The sequence below is a fragment of the Hemicordylus capensis genome, chromosome 2, assembly GCF_027244095.1.
Source record: "Hemicordylus capensis ecotype Gifberg chromosome 2, rHemCap1.1.pri, whole genome shotgun sequence".
NCBI lineage: Eukaryota > Metazoa > Chordata > Lepidosauria > Squamata > Cordylidae > Hemicordylus > Hemicordylus capensis.
Window position 1 is genome coordinate 107,634,377 of NC_069658.1, and position 19,342 is coordinate 107,653,718.

The 19,342-nt window shown below is 45.1% G+C and overlaps 1 protein-coding gene across 1 annotated transcript in view; it reads right to left on the reverse strand.

The window, feature by feature from the left end:
- Positions 1-710: 710 nt before the first annotated feature.
- Positions 711-19,342, reverse strand: part of PGM5 (phosphoglucomutase 5) — a 149,645-nt gene continuing 131,013 nt past the window's right edge. Inside the window, exon 12 of the mRNA XM_053292968.1 lies at positions 711-745. Within this exon, the coding sequence (XP_053148943.1) occupies positions 726-745 (20 nt within the window). The 3' untranslated portion in view covers positions 711-725. The remainder of the gene's footprint in view (positions 746-19,342) is intronic.

Consider the following 19,342-nt stretch of genomic DNA (forward strand, 5'->3'; position numbering starts at 1 on the left):
ATACTGATCAGAAACAGCAGCATGTTTAGGATGGAATTGTCAAGGTAGGAGGCATTCCCTCTAGAATTCCTGTACCACGATACCTTAGGCATGGTGGATCAAGGCCACTAACCATTTCCCCCTTCAAAACCTTTAAAGCCTGTTTTGAGCAGTCTTGATTATTGGGTTTGGGTTTAATAATAACCCGCCTGAGATACAGCTGGAAAGCTGGGGTATCTGTGAGAGAGGGAAGGAAAGTCTTTGTCTAGTTTTGCCTGAGTTAATGCTAGGAAAGGGGAAGATGTCTGTCTTGCTGGGATCACTGATCTGGTTGGATTCTGGAAGCCAAGACTCATCATGCTTTGGAAACAGCCATGCCTAGGAGTTGCTTGCTATAATTTTGCAGTCTCTGTTCATTCTGTACGATTCTCAGAATATGTGCAGCTGTGCACAATCTGAAAGTTGTACCCCTCCTGCAAGGGATTCTGGGTCATATTTTTCTGATAATGCATTGCAGCCAATTGTGGCCTGGTGAATGGGGAAAGCATCACTCACCCTTCCAAACTGATTCTGGTTATTCTGAAAATGGCAGGACTTCTTGATTCAGGGCTCATTGAGCCTTAGTCATCAAACCTGTAGTCAGTACTCAGACAGGTATGCAAAACAACATTAAAGAAGAGAGTGCCTTTGAGAAAGTGCAAAATACCTTTTCTGGAGTACTTCTTGTCTACAATCCGGCCACCACATCAGGGATTAGGAGGCCAAGCTAAGGGAAGAGATTAGGCTCATTCACATGATCAGAAGTAGGGTAGGACAAGCATCCTACCCACTCAGTTTTAGAAGCTGTGCATACTTCCATTTTCCAATTGTGTGTGAGTGAAAAACAGGGTAAGGAGGTGCCAGCATAGTCAACTAGCCTCCAGCTGGGTAGGAGGAGGTAGGAGGGCTCTGTCCTACCCCTTAGCTGTACCCAGCTGCTGAATGAGGTAGGAGGGAAAGTCCTCCTGGAGGGCAAGCTGACAATCACTGCAAATACCGCCTACCTTATTTTTTACTCACAATGAGACAAGTTGTTCTAGTAAGAACTAATCAGCTTCCTTTCCTTTCACTGTCTCTACAATTGGACTAAATTTGGTTCAAATTGACTTCCACAAGTTAGATCTCTTGCACCTCATATGTTCATGTGTCCGCCATCTTGGTCCACCAGAGCTGGTCTTGTGGTAGCAAGCATGACTTGTCCCCTTAGCTAAGCAGGATCCACCCTGGTTGCATATGAATGGGAGACTAGCAGTGTGAGCACTGAAAGATATTCCCCTTAGGGGATGAAGCTGCTCTCCGAAGAGAAGAAGGTTTCAAGTTCCCTCCCTGGCTTCTCCAAGATAGGGCTGAGAGAGATTCCTGCCTGCAACCTTGTAGAAGCCACTGCCAGTCTGTGTAGACAATACTGAGCTAGATGGACCAAGGGTCTGACTCGGTATATGGCAGCTTCCTATGTTCCTATCTTGGATCAGGGTGGAATACATCATTACAAACTACATCACTGAGGTGTCCCTGTGTGTTAGTCACTACAACTGTACCAAATTTTGTTCAAATCAGTTAGACAGTCCTCAAGTTAGTGCACCTGCACCTCAAACGTCCACACATCCACCATCTTGGATCGGGGTGGATGACATCATCATATACTACACCATTGGAGCATCCCTATGTGTCCATACAGCTGTAGCAAATTTGGTTCAAATCTGTTAGACTGTCCACAAGTTAGTGCACTTGCACTTCAAATGTTTATGTGTCCACAATCTTGAATTGGGTTGGATGACATCCTCACTATCTATGCCATTGAGGTGTCCCTATGTGTCCCTACAGCTGCAGCAAATTTGGTTCAAATCGGTTAAGCGGTTCACAAATTAGCTCACTTGCACCTCAAAAGTTTACATGTCTGCCATGTTGAATTGGGGTGGATAACATCATCACAAACTATGCCACTGAGACGTTGCTATGTGTCACTCACTGCAACTGTCCCTAATTTGGTTTAAATTGTTTAGACAGTCCACAAATTAGCCTGCTTGTGCCTCAGAAGTTCATGCAGCCACCATCTTGAATTGGAGTGGATAAGATCACCACACACCACGCCATTTGGGGATCCCTGTGGGTCCCTACAGCTGTAGCAAATTTGGTTCAAATCGGTTAGGCGGTTCACAAGTTAGCCCACTTGCACCTCAAAAATTTACGCGTCCGCCATCTTGTATCAGGATGGATGACATCATCACAAACTACGCCATTGAGGTAGTCCCTACAAGTGTCCCTACAAGTGTACCTGATTTGGTTCATACTGGTACAGGTGTTGCAAAGTTGATGGTGGGGGGACACACATGGACACACACACACACACACACACACAATGCTGGGTGATTTCATAAATCTTCTGGGAAGTAGGCTAAAAGTGGGAGGATGCACAGCTTCTGAACTTGTTCTGAGCATGAGAACTATCCTACTTCTCCAGAGAGTCTGGAAACCTTGCACCTGTCGTCTTAGAAACTGAGCACTGGAAGCTAGCAGCCCAGTAGATACTCTTTTTGATTAAACAGAATGTTTGGCCAGAGGGCTGAGCAAAGCGCTCTTCCAAGTTCCATGAACTTCCAAGCATGTCATCAGTTGCACAATGATTGCAAAGTCAAACTTGATGGAGTGGAACATCCTGTTAGATTTACTCTATGGCTAGCTGGGCTTCCTAGAAAGAACTGGGTCACTGAGCGTTTCCACACTGCTGCTTTGTTTGGCCAGAGCCATCTGCAACCTTTACACGTTATTAGATAAACAATTTCTTCCACCTAGTCCTCATTAGGGATAATTTCTTTCCTGTTTTGAAACATGAGAATGTCGCCTATTCACTCAGTGTGGTTGCACAGTGCAGACCGAGACCATGAGAGGCAAGACTTTTAAAGAGAACCTGACATTCAAGGACTTATTTTCCTTCTTTTCTCCATGTATTAGCAAAATAATCCTATTTCCATTTTTAAAAAGAGACTTAATTAACAGGAGATATACTAGCTTTGTATCTTCTCATATTGCCTCTAGTCTCTAATATACTCAGATCATCACAACAGAAGATGGAGCCTTGAGTGCAGGACCACTGGATGTTCCACCACGGTGCTCTTCTTAACATCAAGGCAAGAAGGCTGTACCTAGTCTTCAGTGCTGGATTGCTACTCACAGCTGGGTTCTACCTGAGGTAATGTTTGTTGTGTCACACTAGTGATGCTATGGTTATCTTTTTGGGAAATGAAGTGGGAGAATGATTGACACAGAGAAAAGGAGAAAAAAAGGAGGGTAGATCTACTTATAGTAAGCATTATAGTAAAAAAAATACTTATAATTAATGCATAAAAATGACAACTTAGGCCCAAAGTCTGGAAAGATCCAATCTTTTACATGGAAGTTAGTTTTAAGCTGTCATTTTTATCTTAAAATTACACTATCAAAGTAGCCCTATTCAGACATTATTTTGTATGACAATTCAGATGTCTGTACATGTGTTTCTGTGAATGACTGTACCTGCACTCATTTTAAAAGTGAACTTGGATACAGACTCCTGAAATACTTGGTACTGATAGGAGGTGTACTGCTGTACCCATGTTCAATATAACATGTGAATAATTGTACCGGTGTCTAGATCTGTACCTGGATGACATTCAGAGCAAGGAAGCACCAGTGCAGCATGGAGATGCCTAACAGAACTTCCCAACTAACAGCACTGCTGCAGCGGAGAAGTGATAATATCTGATGACTTCCCATTCCCAGAAAGCCGTATGTACCACCTGAAAATATATCCCCAAGGGTTGTGCAGCCCTCAGAGACATATTTTCAGGTGGCATAGAGAACTTCCTGGGGAAGGGGAGGGCATTAAAAATACCTCAACCCTGGTGCCCCACTGCAGTTAGTGGGCAAGTTATGTTAGGCTGCTCCGGGGGGGTTGCTATAATTGATCAGATGGGTTCAAAGAACCCAGGGCCCCCAACTCCTGAGGGGCCCCAGCTCCACCCCTTCCTATTTTCTTCATTATCTCTCTCACTGAGAGGCCGCCAGGGAGAGGGGAGAACATGGGCTGCCCTCTCCTCTAGCTACGGCCCTGGGCTGCTCTCATGACACACTTGTGCTTCCTTGCTCTGAATACCAGTCACCACACACACACACTCATTGTATGTGCGTTCAACATAATGCCTGAATAGGCCCAGTGAATGCTCAGCATTTCAACACCAGGTGGAACTAGAAAGCCACATTATGGAATATTCCAGTTCAGCTGTTTCTCCTTCATTGGATAACCATAACCAGAATGGGTGTTTTACACCGTGGCTTTCCAGCGTTTCTTAAGCTGTTTATATTACAGCCCACTTGACTGTCTAATAATTGTTGTTCACTGGGGAGAGGAAAGGTATTTGTCAGGCAAATGAGAATTTCAGCCAAGGTTGTTCTTGTTTTGCATTACAAATTCACTTGAAGGAAGAGCCTCTTTAAAGTTCATGTGTGACAACACTTGAAACCTGTCAACCATTGTTTACTTTGGTTAGCCAGGACTGTTACTTCTTTTCTCCTATCAGAGAGTTATGTGTGTTTGACATTCAATGTGGGAAAAATTCAATAGGTACAGCATTGCCCAGCATGGCGATGCAATGGAGGTGGGGGAAATGGTAAATGTGTAATTGTTGCTGATCATAGGGCTACTAGAGACCTCAAGTCTTTGTCAAGAAGAAAGTTGGCAACCCATATATAGCTTTCACTTAACAGTAATAACATATTTCTGCCATGTCCCAGCCGCCTCTTCTGTGATTCTTTGTCCTACATTGCCCTCTACTCTATTTATTGTACAAGTCTGAAAAACAGCTAATTTCTGATAGGCTTCCATTTTCTTCCATTGTTTAAATGAATGACACAGTGAGGACCACTTTTTGAGTTTGCTTGCTCTTTATTGTTCTCCCCCTTTCTTATGACCTCCATGTGGGAAGTGCATTGGAAAGTTTGCATATGAAAACTCAGTTCCTAAGTTTGTCCTCTAAGGCCTTGTTCCAGCATAACAACATAAGAACAGCCCTGCTGGATCAGGCCCAAAGCCCATCTAGTCCAGCATCCTGTTTCACACAGTGGCCCACCAGATGCCACTGGAAGCCCACAAGCAGGAGTTGAGGGTATTTTCTCTCTCCTACTGTTAATCTCCTGTAACTGGTACTCAGAGGCATCCTGTCTTTGAGGCTGGAGGTGGCCTATAGCCCTCCGACTAGTAGCCATTGATGGACCTCTCCTCCATGAAGTTATCCAAACCCCTCTTAAAGCCATCCAGGTTGTTGGCTGTCACCACATCTTGTGGCAGAGAATTCCACAAGTTAATTATGCATTGTGTGAAAAAGTACTTCCGTTTGTTGGTCCCAACTTTCCTGGCAATCAATTTCATGGGATGACCCTGGCTCTAGCATTATGTGAGAGGGAGAAGAATGTCTCTCTATCCACTTTCTCCACACCATGCATGATTCTATAGACCTCTATCCTGTCTCCCTGCAGTCATCTTTTTTCTAAACGAAATAGCCCCAGGTGTTGTAGCCTTGCCTCACAAGGAAGGTGTTCTAGGCCCCTGATCATCTTGGTTGCCCTCTTCTGAACCTTTTCCAGTTCTACAATGTTCTTTTTTAGATGTGGTGACCAGAATTGTATGCAGTATTCCAGGTGTGGCCACACCATAGTTTTGTATAAGTGCATTATAATATTAGCCATTTTATTTTCAATCCCCTTCCTAATGATCCCTAACATGGAATTGGCCTTTATCACAGCTGTCGCACATTGAGTCAACACTTTCAGCGAGCTGTCCACCACGACCCCAAGATCCCTCTCCTGATCAGTCACCGACAGCTCAGATCCCATCAGCGTATATGTGGGGTTGTCATCCCAATGTGCATCATTTTACACTTGACAACATTGAACCGCATTTGCCATTTTGTTGCCCACTCACCAAGGGCGGATCCAGGATGATATTACAGGGGGTGCAACAGGAATACACCCCCCCCATATAAAAATATTGGGGCTTGGATTTTCTCTCTCTTGCAAATGCACTATGCCAGGGATGTCAAACTCAAATCTAGTGGTGGGTTAGATTGGATTCCAATGAACCTCTGAAGAGCCACACATAGTATTATGCCACCTTCTGCCAACTTGCGCCCACCTCGCACCACTTTCTGTTTTCCTCTTTCCCCACTTCTCTCATTCCCTTTCTCCTCCCCATCTTGCTCTGCCATTTTAATTGTTGGAGTTCCAGTGCATCGACCTTTTGCACCAGCTATCCTAATGACCACTAGGGGCGCTGGGAGCAGAGATAGTGAATAAGGGTCTCCTTACCTGTCCCTGCTTTATCTCTATTCTATGACCCTTGATAGGACTCCTCAGGCATTTTCTGTGAGAGTCAGATTCCCTTCCTTTCCTCTTAGAGAGCAGATGGAAACATCTCTCTTTCTCCCTACCTATTCATTATGTAGTTCTATAGATTAGGGTTAGGTCTTTCCTATCCAAAGGTGTACTTCACCAATAAATCTACCTAGTATTTAGTTCTACAAGAATCTCCACATGTCTCCTCTAAATAGCTGCAACAACTAAACTCTGCATTCTACTCTGTAACTGGAGCGGGTAGCTTCTTTAGTGTTCTGCTAATTAACTGGGGTAAATATTACAACCCCCAACATAAATTAGCTGAATGCACTACTTTTTACACCCAAACACACTCAGAGGAATATTGACTCTTTCAAAAATTATTTTTTAGAATAAATTCTGAACAACATACCTGCTGATACCAGATTTTGCATGCATAATCCTGCCACTCTCCCCTCTTCCTCTCTCCCTTATAGAGGTGTTGCTAGGTTCTTAAAAGATCCAGGTTTGGGCCAACAAGGCCTGCCCAGAGCCCAGAGCCTCCCCACATTTTGATAATTAAACCCTTTCATGCTTTCTAAAGGTTTCCAACATTCTCCTCTCCACTAGTTTTCTTCACCACTAAAAATTAATCTCCTTTTCTCCTGCATCAGGTTTCTCCTGCAGTCAATATGCACACACTGATTAGAACCAGTGTGGTGTAGTGATTAGTGTGTTAAGACTAGGACTGTGGGATTTGGCATTCCTCAATCAGTCATGAGACCTGCTGCCGGACTTTAGGTGAGACACACACTCTCTCTCCTCCAAACCTGCCTCACAGGATTGTTGTGAGGATAAAAGTGGGGAGGAAGATCATGTACACTACCCTGAACTCTTTGGAGGAAGAACAGGATATCTGTCATAATAAAAGATAAGTGTGTACAACATATATATATTTATATTGATTTTTAACCACAGGCACTCCAGTCCTCAACATGTAAACTCAGAAGCAAACTCAAACGGGTTTTTTTACACCTATCACAGCAGCAAGCAGTCCAGTTTTCATTTTTTTCATTTTTTCTGACCCATCGTGGCTCGGAGGCTTCTGGCATTGACACATAAGCAACTATAAGCTGAATCTCTTCCCTGGTGCCAGCTTTGACCAGCTGGCACAGCTTCCTGTCTGCTCTTTATGTGGTCCTGCTCTGTCCCCTGTTTCATCTGAATCCTTTGCACCCTTGCACTTTAAAGGATGGCATTTGCTGAACTGGATACTTCCCAACTCCTGTTGGCTATTCCCCAGGCATCATTTTAAAAGCTGCTCTGCAATCTTTTTGATTTTAGGCACCAGCAGTCTGGTTCCATCTTGGTTCAAGTGCAGCCCGTCTCTTTTGTACAGGCCTTGCTTGCCCCAAAATGTATCTCAGTACCTAACAAACCTAAACCCCTCCTCTTGACACCAACGTTTCATCCACGCATTGAAACCCCTCAGCTCTGCCTGTCTCACTGTACCTGCGCATTGAACAGGTAGCATTTCTGAGAATGCTACCTTGGGGGTCCTGGACTTCAATATGCTACCTATCAGCCTAAATTTGGCTTCCAGGACCTCCCGACTACATTTCCTCACATGGTTGGTGCCGATGTGCACCACGACAGCTGTCTCCTCCCCAGCACTGCCTAAGAGCCTATCTAGACATTGTGTGATGTCTGCAACCTTCGCACCAGGCAGGCAAGTCACTGTGCGGCCAACACGCAGGTCACAAACTCATCTCTCTATACCTCTAATGATTAAACCGGCCACTACAAGGAGCCCCCACCCCCTGGAGGAGTATCCCCTGTGCGAGAGGATATGGGCTCATTATCCACAGAAGGGGTCTCTTCTAAAGGAGCATTTCCCTCTTCCTCAGACTGATGTTTTCCTTCCTCAAGACCTTCATTCTCCCTGACAGCAGAGGAGCTATCAGCCTTGGAGTGGGATGCCTCTACCACGTCCCTGAAGGTCTCGTCTACATGCCTCTCTGTCTCTCTGAGCATCTCCTGATCCGTCACCTTGGTTTTGCAGGAATGATTTGTTCCCTGAGAGCCAGGAGCTCCTTGCGCTGAGCACACACCCATGAATTCTGCCCACGGAGCAAATAGTCATACATGTGACACTCTGTGCAATACACTGGGAAGTGCCCCCTCCCCTGCTGGCTTTCTATCTTCATAATTGGTTTTCTTGGCAGTTTACAGTATTTAGAAATAGTTTATTAAAAAGATAAGTCTCAGCTGTATTGGTCAGCTATTTAACTGTCCAAACTGTTATTATTTCTCAAGAATATGTTATTATTTTTCAGCTGTATATTGTTTCTCAAGAATATGAGGGAGGGATTTGTACTTACCTTCTCTTCTCCACTGGGCTCTTTGTGATCATGGGTGCTTGTTTCAGGCTCCCCTGCACACTTCCCACAAAACTCCAATGTCCTGTTTGCTATCCCTGTTGGCTATGCTCTGTTAGCTATGCTCTCAGGCCTTCACCTCTTAAGTAGAGAGAAGGCTTCAAACTGAGATACAGGAAAGTGGCTCACAGGAATGTGGGCCCTCCCACAGCCCTAGCTGACTCCACCCCCTCCAGGCAGGGAGAAAAAACAACTGAATGCCACAGGGCCACCAATGCTAGCTCTGGCAAATGCTAGCCCTTGCAAATAACAAACACAAAGACTAGGCTTCTCCCTTAAAGATAAACCAGCACCTCAAAATCTCCCCTTCCCCTGTTAGTTAGTTTGAAGGGGGAAAAGGCTTAATGTTGTTCTGTTTAGAAAAGCTTGCTCACCTCCTGAAGCTGCTTATGCTCTTCACAGAGCAGGCTTCAAACTGAGCGTGTCAGTTTGTGCAACCATGGTGGAGGGCCATATGCATGCCTCTGGAATGTTTCCACTTTAGGCCTTTGCACAGCTGAAGAAGCAAGCTGATTTCAGTTTAAATTTAAAAATGTGCTCCTTTTTGCACTATAGTAGTGGATCATAACCCCCTCACCCCCCAAAAACCCAGTCCCATCTGAAATGGTATGTGAAACTACCTGCCTGTGGTTCTCTAGACTACAGTCTAAGAGCCAAACGAGATGTTTTGTGGGATACTTGGGACTAGATTCTCTGGGTGGGGAGGGTGCTCTTAGCACTACTTAATGGCACTTTTTTGGTGTGTACATGTCACCATGTTCCATCCACCACTCTTGGGTAGGTAGCCCTCCCCCGTAAAGCCAGACTCAGGAGAGGTGCGCTCCTCTCCTCCTCCAGCTCCTCTAAAGTGCAGGGAGGGGGACAATGACTGCCTTACCTGACTGATGGCCGTGGTTGCCACTTGAAAGCAACAGCCGGCTTCCAGCCTCTCTGCGGCCCCTCCACCAGAGGTTTGAGCTGTGGATTAAAAATCCCGTGGCTGCATTCACATGCAGTGCAGAGCCGCAGGTCCAATGCAGTGTTCCCTCTAACACGGATTCCCCAGTGTTGTTGACTACAACTCCCATACCCCCCAATTGTGTGTAACACACACAATTTCACTTCAGTTAAATAGTGGATTTTTTTAAAAAAAGTATGCACATTTATGTACATTTTAAGAATGGTTAAAACAACAAGATGATGTGCTAAGGGTAACTGGGGATGTAATGGTGAAGGTGTATATAGGTAGGGAAGTGAAGAGGCATGAAGAGAGGCTCCTTCTCTTGGAACATCACTGTCCAAGCCAAAACCTTTACTTGAGGAAATTGCACAACTGTTCTTTAAAAAAAAAAATCCAATAAAAATGGACTTTTGCATTAAGATGTGCAAAAAAAAAAAAGTATGGATAAAATGTAGGTGGAAAATGGGGTGAGGATAGTGGCATGTGACACCCCTCCCCATAAAGGATCAGTGAACAAAGTGTGACCGTCCCAGATGAAAAACCCACCTGGAAGTTCCATCCATCTTTCTGAAAATGAGGAAGATTTGAATTCAGGCCATGGTGCTGGAGGAGAAGGATTGGACCCCAATGCCCGCCCCCAGACTTCCCTGTTTAGCCTTTGCTTAGCCTCCTATTAGCCTATTAAACTAGCCACAGAGGGAAACACAAACCAGTACATTTTCCCTTCTGCGGCCAATAGCAGCTTGTGGGGAAAGAAGTAGCATGGGAGGAAAGGGTTAAGCTCCCAGCACCACAACCCCAGCTCTAATTTGCCCCACTTCCATAGCTGCTTTTAGGAAAATAAAGACATGCTGAGATCTGTTCATAGGTCCCCCTCTTCATTTTTGGTTTGGCCCTATGAACCGCTGGTTGACGCTATTGATAGTAAGAGCAGCTGTTGCAACACTGCCCTTAATCCAGCAAACTCCTTTACACACACGTAGCAGATGGCAAGTATTCAACAGAGGTTTTGTTTACACTTTTGGAGCCACAGCTTCCTTGCATTATATTGCAAGATGCTTGTAAAATCTGTGGGTTGTTTAAATAGTAACTTGCCATTTGTCATAGGCTGCGGCTGATTTTACAAAATAGTTAACACAAGGCTTTTTATATAAGCAGGTCTCCTCCTTTTCCTTATCTGGACTGGGGTCATATTAAACAAGCCATGAATGCCCTAAGGAGACAAAATTGATGAGAGGAAGCAACAGGGCTGCTGCATGTGTGATAACGTTCCTCCAGTGTAAGCACACTTGGGTGGGTGTAGGAATAAAAAGCAGGCACGCCATCGCTTGTGAGGAGCACCCTCACTTTTGTTTATCTTTAATAATGGTGCACTGCCTCTCTACTAAAAGCACCTGTCTGCTTAACTGTCTCTACCGATGGTGGGAAGTCACAAGTGATCATGGCTGCACAAAATAAATACCTGTGTAGTCACTGTGTGGCACGCGCGTGCACACACACACACACACACGGTATCCATGCAGGACATGGGTCACAGATCAAACTAAGTGTGAAATGTGAACAATCTGAATAGAAAACCTCATTTGCTGTGTTTTCCAAAATGCATATAATCTGAGATTTCCTTTAAACGCTTTGTATAAATTAGGTCTACAAAGGTTCATAAGTATAGATCAATGTTAAAAAACAAGAACTATCAAGTATAAGAGCTTTGCTTTGATCCTGCAGTTTGTGCTTGCAGAGGAGATGGCTTCTGGCCATGTATCTGTTACTGGATGAGGAATCATTTGCATAAGCAGGTGCTATGTATGAGTATAGCCACCTAATGGTGCCGTGGGAAAGCAACTTGCCTAGGAATCAAGAGGTTGCTGGTCTGAATCTCCACTGGTATGTTCCCCAGGCTATGGGAAACACCTTTACTGGGCAGCAGCGATATAGGAAGGTGCTGAAAGGCATCATCTCATACTGCATGGGAAGAGGCAATGGTAAACCCCCTCCTGTATTCTACTAAGAAAGCCACAAGGGTCTGTGGTCGCCAGGAGTTGACACCAACTTGACAGCACAATCTTTCTTTTCCTATGAGAATACCATTCCACCCACCCACCCCGCCCCGCCTCCTGCCCCCGTCAGATACTGGTAACAGGGCCCTGTTCAGGGCAGGAGGAGTGGAGGCATTTTGATCCAGCTCCCTGCTTTGCTCTCCTGGCCCCAAACAGGTGTTGCTGCTGCTGCTGTTGGGACTGAAAATCTGATTTGAATGAGTGCAGTCCTGGGTGTTGTATGGGGGTAGTTGTAGCCGCTTTGTACATATACCTGATAGGCTGTACACTTAATGCTATTGAGCTCACTCAAGTGCAATGAAGCCTGACTTGGCCAACAGAAAACACTGCCAGCGTGCAAACTTGACAGGTGTATGTTTCTGGCACCACAACAACTTCATGTGCTCCGCTTCATGTGCATGTATTTCTAGCTTGATGAGGTGGTCTCTAGTGTGGATCTCTGGGGTCCCATTCTTGCTGACTTACTGACTGAACAAATAGATCTCATGTTCAGTATTTTGTTACTTGAGAGGGGTTGCCCATACAGGTTGCCAGGTGTCTCTACGTGCATCGTCGTAACACACTCGAGGTGATACATCCATACCTGACTCCCAGGAAAGGATTCAACCAGGTAAGACAAACAAGAAGATCATTCTTTATCAGACTAACACAACTGATCTATAAAGCTCGAGAGAGAGAGAGAGAGAGAGAGAGAGAGAGAGAGAGAGAGAGAGAGAGAGAGAGTCATGTACTAGACAGCATGTAGGACATGATGGGTAGGGCTGCAAACTGTGACTGAAACTATTCTTGGAGATTTGTTTATTTCCAGTATTTTTACCCTATGCTTATGAGATCACCTGGCATTCTCTCTGTGTGTGTGTGTGTTTCCCCCACTATCAACTTTGCAATGCCTGGACCAATATGAAGCAAACTGGGTACAGTTGTAGCAGGAGCGGCTGGTGAGGGCAGCTCCAGGGTGGGATGGGGTGAGAGGCACCTTTAAGGAGTAATAATCAGGTGCTTACTAGCATGTAAGCAGCACCTGTAAGCTTCAGCCCTCCACCCCCAATCCCACGCAGGGTGGCGGTGCTCTGCCTGGCATCTGGAGGGGCCGTGTCATGTGTGCGTGGAGCCTCCGGACACATGCAGAGACTAGGGCCATGCTGTGGCCCCTCCAACACCTCAACGGCATAGTCGGTGATGATGTAATCCATCCCAATTAAAGATGGCAGACACATAAACCTTTGAGGTGCAAGTGGGCTAACTTGTGAACCACCTAATTTGAACCAAATTTGCTACAGGTGTAGGGACAGGGACACATAGGGATGGCTCAAGGGTCCATCACCCTGTTACCAACATGGCTGTGTGAACTACAAGGCAATTCAAGATGAATCGATTAAAACAGTAGGCCCTCACCCCTGTTCTATAAATGCCTGGCCCATTCACATGGCTGACCCCTCAAGACAACTAGTTTAGGTCTTGCTAGATGAACTTGGGCAAATAATTTTATCTTCGTCTAATCTACCTGACAAGGGTTGTTGTGAGGTTGGAAGGAGAGATATAAGTTGCTCTGAGTGCCTAGGTAGGGTTACAAATGTGAATAAGAACACCAATAGGAACATAGGAATTATACAAAGTCAGAGCCTTGATCCATCTAGGTCAGTATTGTCTATAATAACTAGCAGCAGTTCTTCAAGGTTTCAGGCAGGAGTCTCTCCCAGCCCTACCTGGAGAAGCTAGGGAGTGAACCTGAGCTCTTATGTATGCAAGCATGCAGATACTCTTCCACTGAGCTATGGCCCCATCCCCTAATGGGGATATCTTACAGTGTCCATATGTAGTCTCCCATTCAAATGCAAACTGGGACAGACCCTGCTTAGCAAAGGGGACAATTCATGCTCATGATCATAAGACCAGCTCTCCTGCCTGTTGTTTGACTAAAGGTTTAATGTGGGTTACCAACATGATTGTGTGAATCACGGCAGCATTACAGCCTGAGATGTATCTGTTATTCTCTCCTTGGCATGGGTTCACACCATCACACTAATGCTGGTACCCCACATTAAACCTCGATTCAAATGAATGTGTGAACAGGCCTAGTATCCCCCCGAGATAATGAAATCACCCTAGGGGGTGATTAGACCTTTTTAAAAAACAAAAACAAAACATTAACCTCTGTTTAGCCAGATGGTTCATGACAATGTTAAGGACTAAGTCTTATTTTAAAGTATCATCCCTACCTCAGAAAATGGGGTAGAACTAAATAGGTTGCCAGTAGAACTGAATAGGTTGCTATGCAACGCTTGATGCCTCCGACAAACAATGACATTATTTAACAAATAGCAGATCATTTTTTAATCTAATCTCTGATGTGTGACTTCTGCATGAATCTTATTGATGGCAAATAAAAGGAGTCAGTAAGTGCAACGCCAATATGTTCCTGTGGGTCAATGAGTGCAGTGTCATTATTGCACGGTCATTATTGCTACAGGCCTCATGTGTGGAGGTCAATAAGCTTGGCAGTAATCTCACTGTAATCTTAATTACCGTCATAGCCTTCAGTCGAGGCTATGGAGTCTGTAATATCTTCACACATGGGTCTCTATCAGCAAATCTGCAAGGTGTAGAAGGCTGGAGAGGACAAAAGTAACTGAGAAAGAGGAATGAAACCTGGAAAGGGAACATTGTGGTTAGGCATCATGAGGGAAACCATGAGGGGAAGCCTGGCCACAGTCACCCCCCCCCCCACTGGTGACATGCCATCTGGCAAGTCCCTGCAGTGCACCAGGCCTGCTTTTGAAGCCTGCTTCAAAACTTCAAGGGATGCATTATACAGCAGCTCGATGGCTGACTAAAATCATTTTCTTCCATCAGGGAACTCCCAGGCAGTCACTCATCCAAGCACAGACCTGTTTCGCTTCAGCAAGGCGACGTGATCATTTGCTCTAAAAGCATAGGGGGCACATCACAACAGTCTTCAAAAGAACTCCACCGGTTTCCAACACATTTCTGGTTACAAGGCAAAGTACTGGTTTTAATGCCCCGGAACAGCTTGGGACTGGGGTAGTTTACAGCCCACTTTCTCCCATGTGAACCTGCCTGCACATTAAGATCATTCTCAGACTAAGCCACCTTGAGGTGGGCAGCAACCTGGCATGGGGCCTCCCTGGCTGAGGTGCCCTGATGCTGGAATGCTGTCCCCAGGGAATCTTGCTTGGGCAGAAGTGTAGCTAGGTAATTTTTGAACCCTGGACCTAATGAGCGTACAGCCCCCGCCCCTTCATTCAATGTCATTTCCATATGTATATATTTCACCACAAACCCACAGGTCTGGGCCCAAACACCAAAATTTGGCCCCAAACCAACAACCACTTCTGCTATACAAGCACCAATGGAGTCACATAGCTTCTTGATTCACATGGACCCACAAACTAACTGGGACACATGACCCTTGTTCCACAGTTCAAACACAAAACCAACTTGGATATATAGTACATTCATAAGGGGTGGGGGAATTAAAACCATAGCACATGCCCCTTGCTTCACAGTTCTCATACAGACCTTTTGGATCACAAACCAACTTGAGCAGAGTGCATTTGTTTTTTTAAAAAAATGTGTTTGTAACAGTTTTCCAATTTCACTAGATGTGAAGTACTCTAAGGACAGAGATCTCTTTCTGGAAGCTTTACTGCAGTAGGGAAAATCATTAAAAATCATAGGATTGACCAATTTCCTTCAAATAAAATACAGAGTCCTGTCATCTTGGACTACATGTGTGCCCAATTTCAGAACTCTTAAGACCAGCCATTCTGAAAATGTAAAGAGTTGGCTAAGGCATGTTGTACTTTTTTATGAAGGCAATGAGAAGATTCCATCATGTGGGAGTGGAATGATATTCCAAGGGGGGGGGCTTCAGTTCCTGTTGTAATTTTCTGCCATAAAACAAGCCATTTGTAGGATTTTAACTTTTTTTGAAGCTTTTTTAAATTAAAAAAATCATTAAAAATCAACAATTGACTGATCCATGTCAAAATCAATACACAGAGTCCTGATAACCTGTCCTTCATCTGAGCCCAATTTCAGAACTTAGGCCCAGCCATTCCAGAAATAGAAAAGGGGTTGAAAAAGGTGGTGATGTTTACCCCTTTTTATGAAGGCAATGGGTGATTGAAAAATTAAAAAAAAATCATTAAAAATCAATGGTTCGACTGAGCTGCTACAAAATCAATATACAGAGTCCTGATAACCTGTCCTATACCAGTACCCAATTTCAGAACTCTAGGCCTAGCCATTCTGGAAGGGAACCTCTTTTCCCTTGGGAAAAATCATGAGGCTCTCTAGGAGAGTTGGCACACTGACCTGTTTATTTTATTTTATTCTGTACTGCTCTGTTTTAATTGTGCATTTTCTTTTTCAAAAATTAATTTGTTTGTGTGTGTGTGTGTTTTAAATATATGTGTATTTTAAAATTGTAATTATTTTAGGCCATTTGTTAATGGAACTGGCCCAGCAGTGATTGGTTGGCATCCCCCATGTTTGGGCTGTGTGGGGAATTAGCTGTTAAAGGGGTCAGCTCCACAAGTTTTAATTTGTGCAAATGTTTGGGCTCAAGAAATGACTGGATTTGAGACAAGGATATAGTTTCAAAATCAAAAGAAGGATTTATTTGAAATAAGGGGGATACAGGAAGAGAATGGTGTGATTAGATCAATAAAAATATGTTACTGAGAAATTTAACTACAATGAGGCATTTCTAACTTAAAGAGCAATAAAGTAAGTTTCTAAATAAACCAACTGCAATGAAGCGTTTTAGCTTAAGGTTTAATTGTGTAAGTTTCCCAGGTGGACAAGAGAAAGAAGGCTTGAGACAGAGAGATGGAGTTGGATTTAAGATTGCCTACCGTTGGTATTTAAAAGATTCTGATATTTGGGTGTGGTCTAGAAGAGTAGCCCTCTGGGTTATGAGTTGAAGCCCAGACGTTCTCAGCAGATCTGGGTCAGAGCCATGAGTCATGTTTGCTACTACAAATTTTGTAAAAGGCTGCAGAAGACTGATGTGTGGAACAAATCTTTACACTGCAACTCTTATAACTAGGCTTGTGCCCGAAACGTTTCGGCAGCCATTGAAAAGGCCGCCGAAACGTTTCGGGTGTCGGGGCAGATTCGGTGATTCGGCGCCGGCGGGGGTAGGGCTTTAAGGGCGGGGGAGAGTGTACTCACCCCCCCCGCCGCGTTTCCCCCGCCGGCGCTCTCCGAATTTGAAGCCCCTCGGGGCGGCAGCGTTCCTCCTTGCCGCCCCGTTTGCCCCCTCGGCCGGAAGTGGCCGGAAGTTCCGGGCGCACGCGCGCTTGGAACTTCCGGCCACTTCCGGCCGAGGGGGCAAACGGGGCGGCAAGGAGGAACGCTGCCGCCCCGAGGGGCTTCAAATTCGGAGAGCGCCGGCGGGGGAAACGCGGCGGGGGGGTGAGTACACTCTCCCCCGCCCTTAAAGCCCTACCCCCGCCGGCGCCGATAAATATCGTGCACATCCCTACTTATAACGTCCTAGAATGTTAACATGAATTCAAAATGGCTGCTGCTCTGAGTTTCATTTCTCTGTGGGAAGCAGAACTCTATTCATCTCCTCTGTCCACCCACTCATGCCTAGAGTGGATACATGGAGTGAGGAGAGAGATCATACCCACTGACCCCACCCTGATTTCCATGCATTCTCCATCCCAAACCTCCATCCTTTGGGCAGAAGACGAGAACAGACTGTGCATATCATTGTAGCTGCATATGGTCTGCATATACAATCAAGAGCTCTGGTGCAATCAGGGTTCCCATTGTGAGAACAAGCCCCATGAATATACAGTTGTGGAAGAATTTCTTGCCTTCACCAGCATGTGCAAAGGTCAGGGCTGAGTCAGGGAGCAAAACTTCTCCCGTTCCTTCCCATGTCCATTCTACATGTGGGAATTATATGAAAAGAGTGTTCCAGAGCAAAAACTGTGTCTTCTTCTAAAGCTTAAACATGCCTGAGGGGAGAAAACAACCTTGCCCTTTGCTTTTCTGGCCACTGGTCAGAAAGCACAATTGCTAGCCAGGCTATTGGTTGGTAATGCTATGCTTGGCAGGGTTTCTCAGCTTGAGGGTGCTATCCAATACAAACAGAGAGGTCTACAGACCAGATCTGGTCTTGTGGTAGGAAGCATGAATGGTCCCCTTTGCTAAGCAGGCATCTTCAATATAGGCTGAGAGAGACTCCTCCCTGTAACCCTGGAGAAACTGCTGCCAGTCTGTGTAGACCATGGGTTCTCAACCTTGGGTCCCCAGAGGTTGGACTACAACTCCCATCATCCTCAGTCACAATGTCCTGAGGTGGGGGGATGATGGGAGTTTTAGTCCAACAACCTCTGGGGACCCAAGGTTGAGAACCCCTGGTGTAGACAATTCTGAGCTAGGTGGACCAATGGTCTGACTCAGTATATGGCAGCTTCCTGTGTTCCTATTGCTCCTGAAGTTCTTTAGACCAATGCATGACTTCTTAATATCTAATGAGCCAGGAGTGCAATGGGGATCTTTGTCCTGTGCCTACTATAAACTGGTAGTTACAGACATTTGCTTTCCAGGCACTCCAGCTTACAAAAACAATCAGTACTAATAGCTGCATATTACAAGTCACCTCTCTGCTGGTGAATGATTAGGGGGAAAGGAATTGCATCTTTCCGTGCTCTGTCATTGACTGATCAACACAAACGTCATCATTCTCCAGGAATGTGCACAGTCTGATGGCAGAACACCCAGCCCCTGGCAATGATCCAAGGGCCATCTTGCCATCGTCAGCACACTTAGGGCCCATTCACTCATTCTTTGTACAGTGCCACATATGTGAGTGGTCCTATATAAATCACTAAACAAACTTAGTTCCTACATTAGATGCCTAAATGCTACTCCCAGATAGAGAAATCAGTTTAATTTTACTGCACTAAATTATTTAGTTTAATTTAAAAAAAAAAATTAAAATAAACAACTAGCAGACTAAAGCCAGCAGCTTCCAATGCTGTAATAGAGTGCCAATGCTGTCCTGAAAAATGAAGGTTTCTGCACGCTTTAATAAAAGCTGGAAGAAAATTGGCCTGGTGAGGCCTCCTGAAGAAGTGCAATTTATCTTGCACTTCTTCATCCCATCACTAGGAAAATGAAGTATGGAGGAGAACAGGACTTCTGAACCTTTCGGTACAGTAGTTGTGGCTTTTCTCATCCCTACATTATGAGCTGCACCAGCCACTGAAATTCCTTCTTCTGCACAAGCAGAGGAAAAGACATTGACCAGCTGGGCATATGCCCCGGATTAATTCTTTAGTGCCCCATCCTCTGCACTGCTGAACATTTGTGGATGCATTGGTAATTCATAGCTTAAAGATCAGAAAGAGAGCCCTGGATTCCTTTTCAGAGCACAAACGTGTTGAATTGTCAAGGTGGGGTCTGTAGACCTGGGGTCTTCTAAGTACCCAGCAGTGCCCTTGAGTACAGGAATCCTCTTGTTCTTTGCATGGAGTCATCCCACCCATAACTTTCACTGG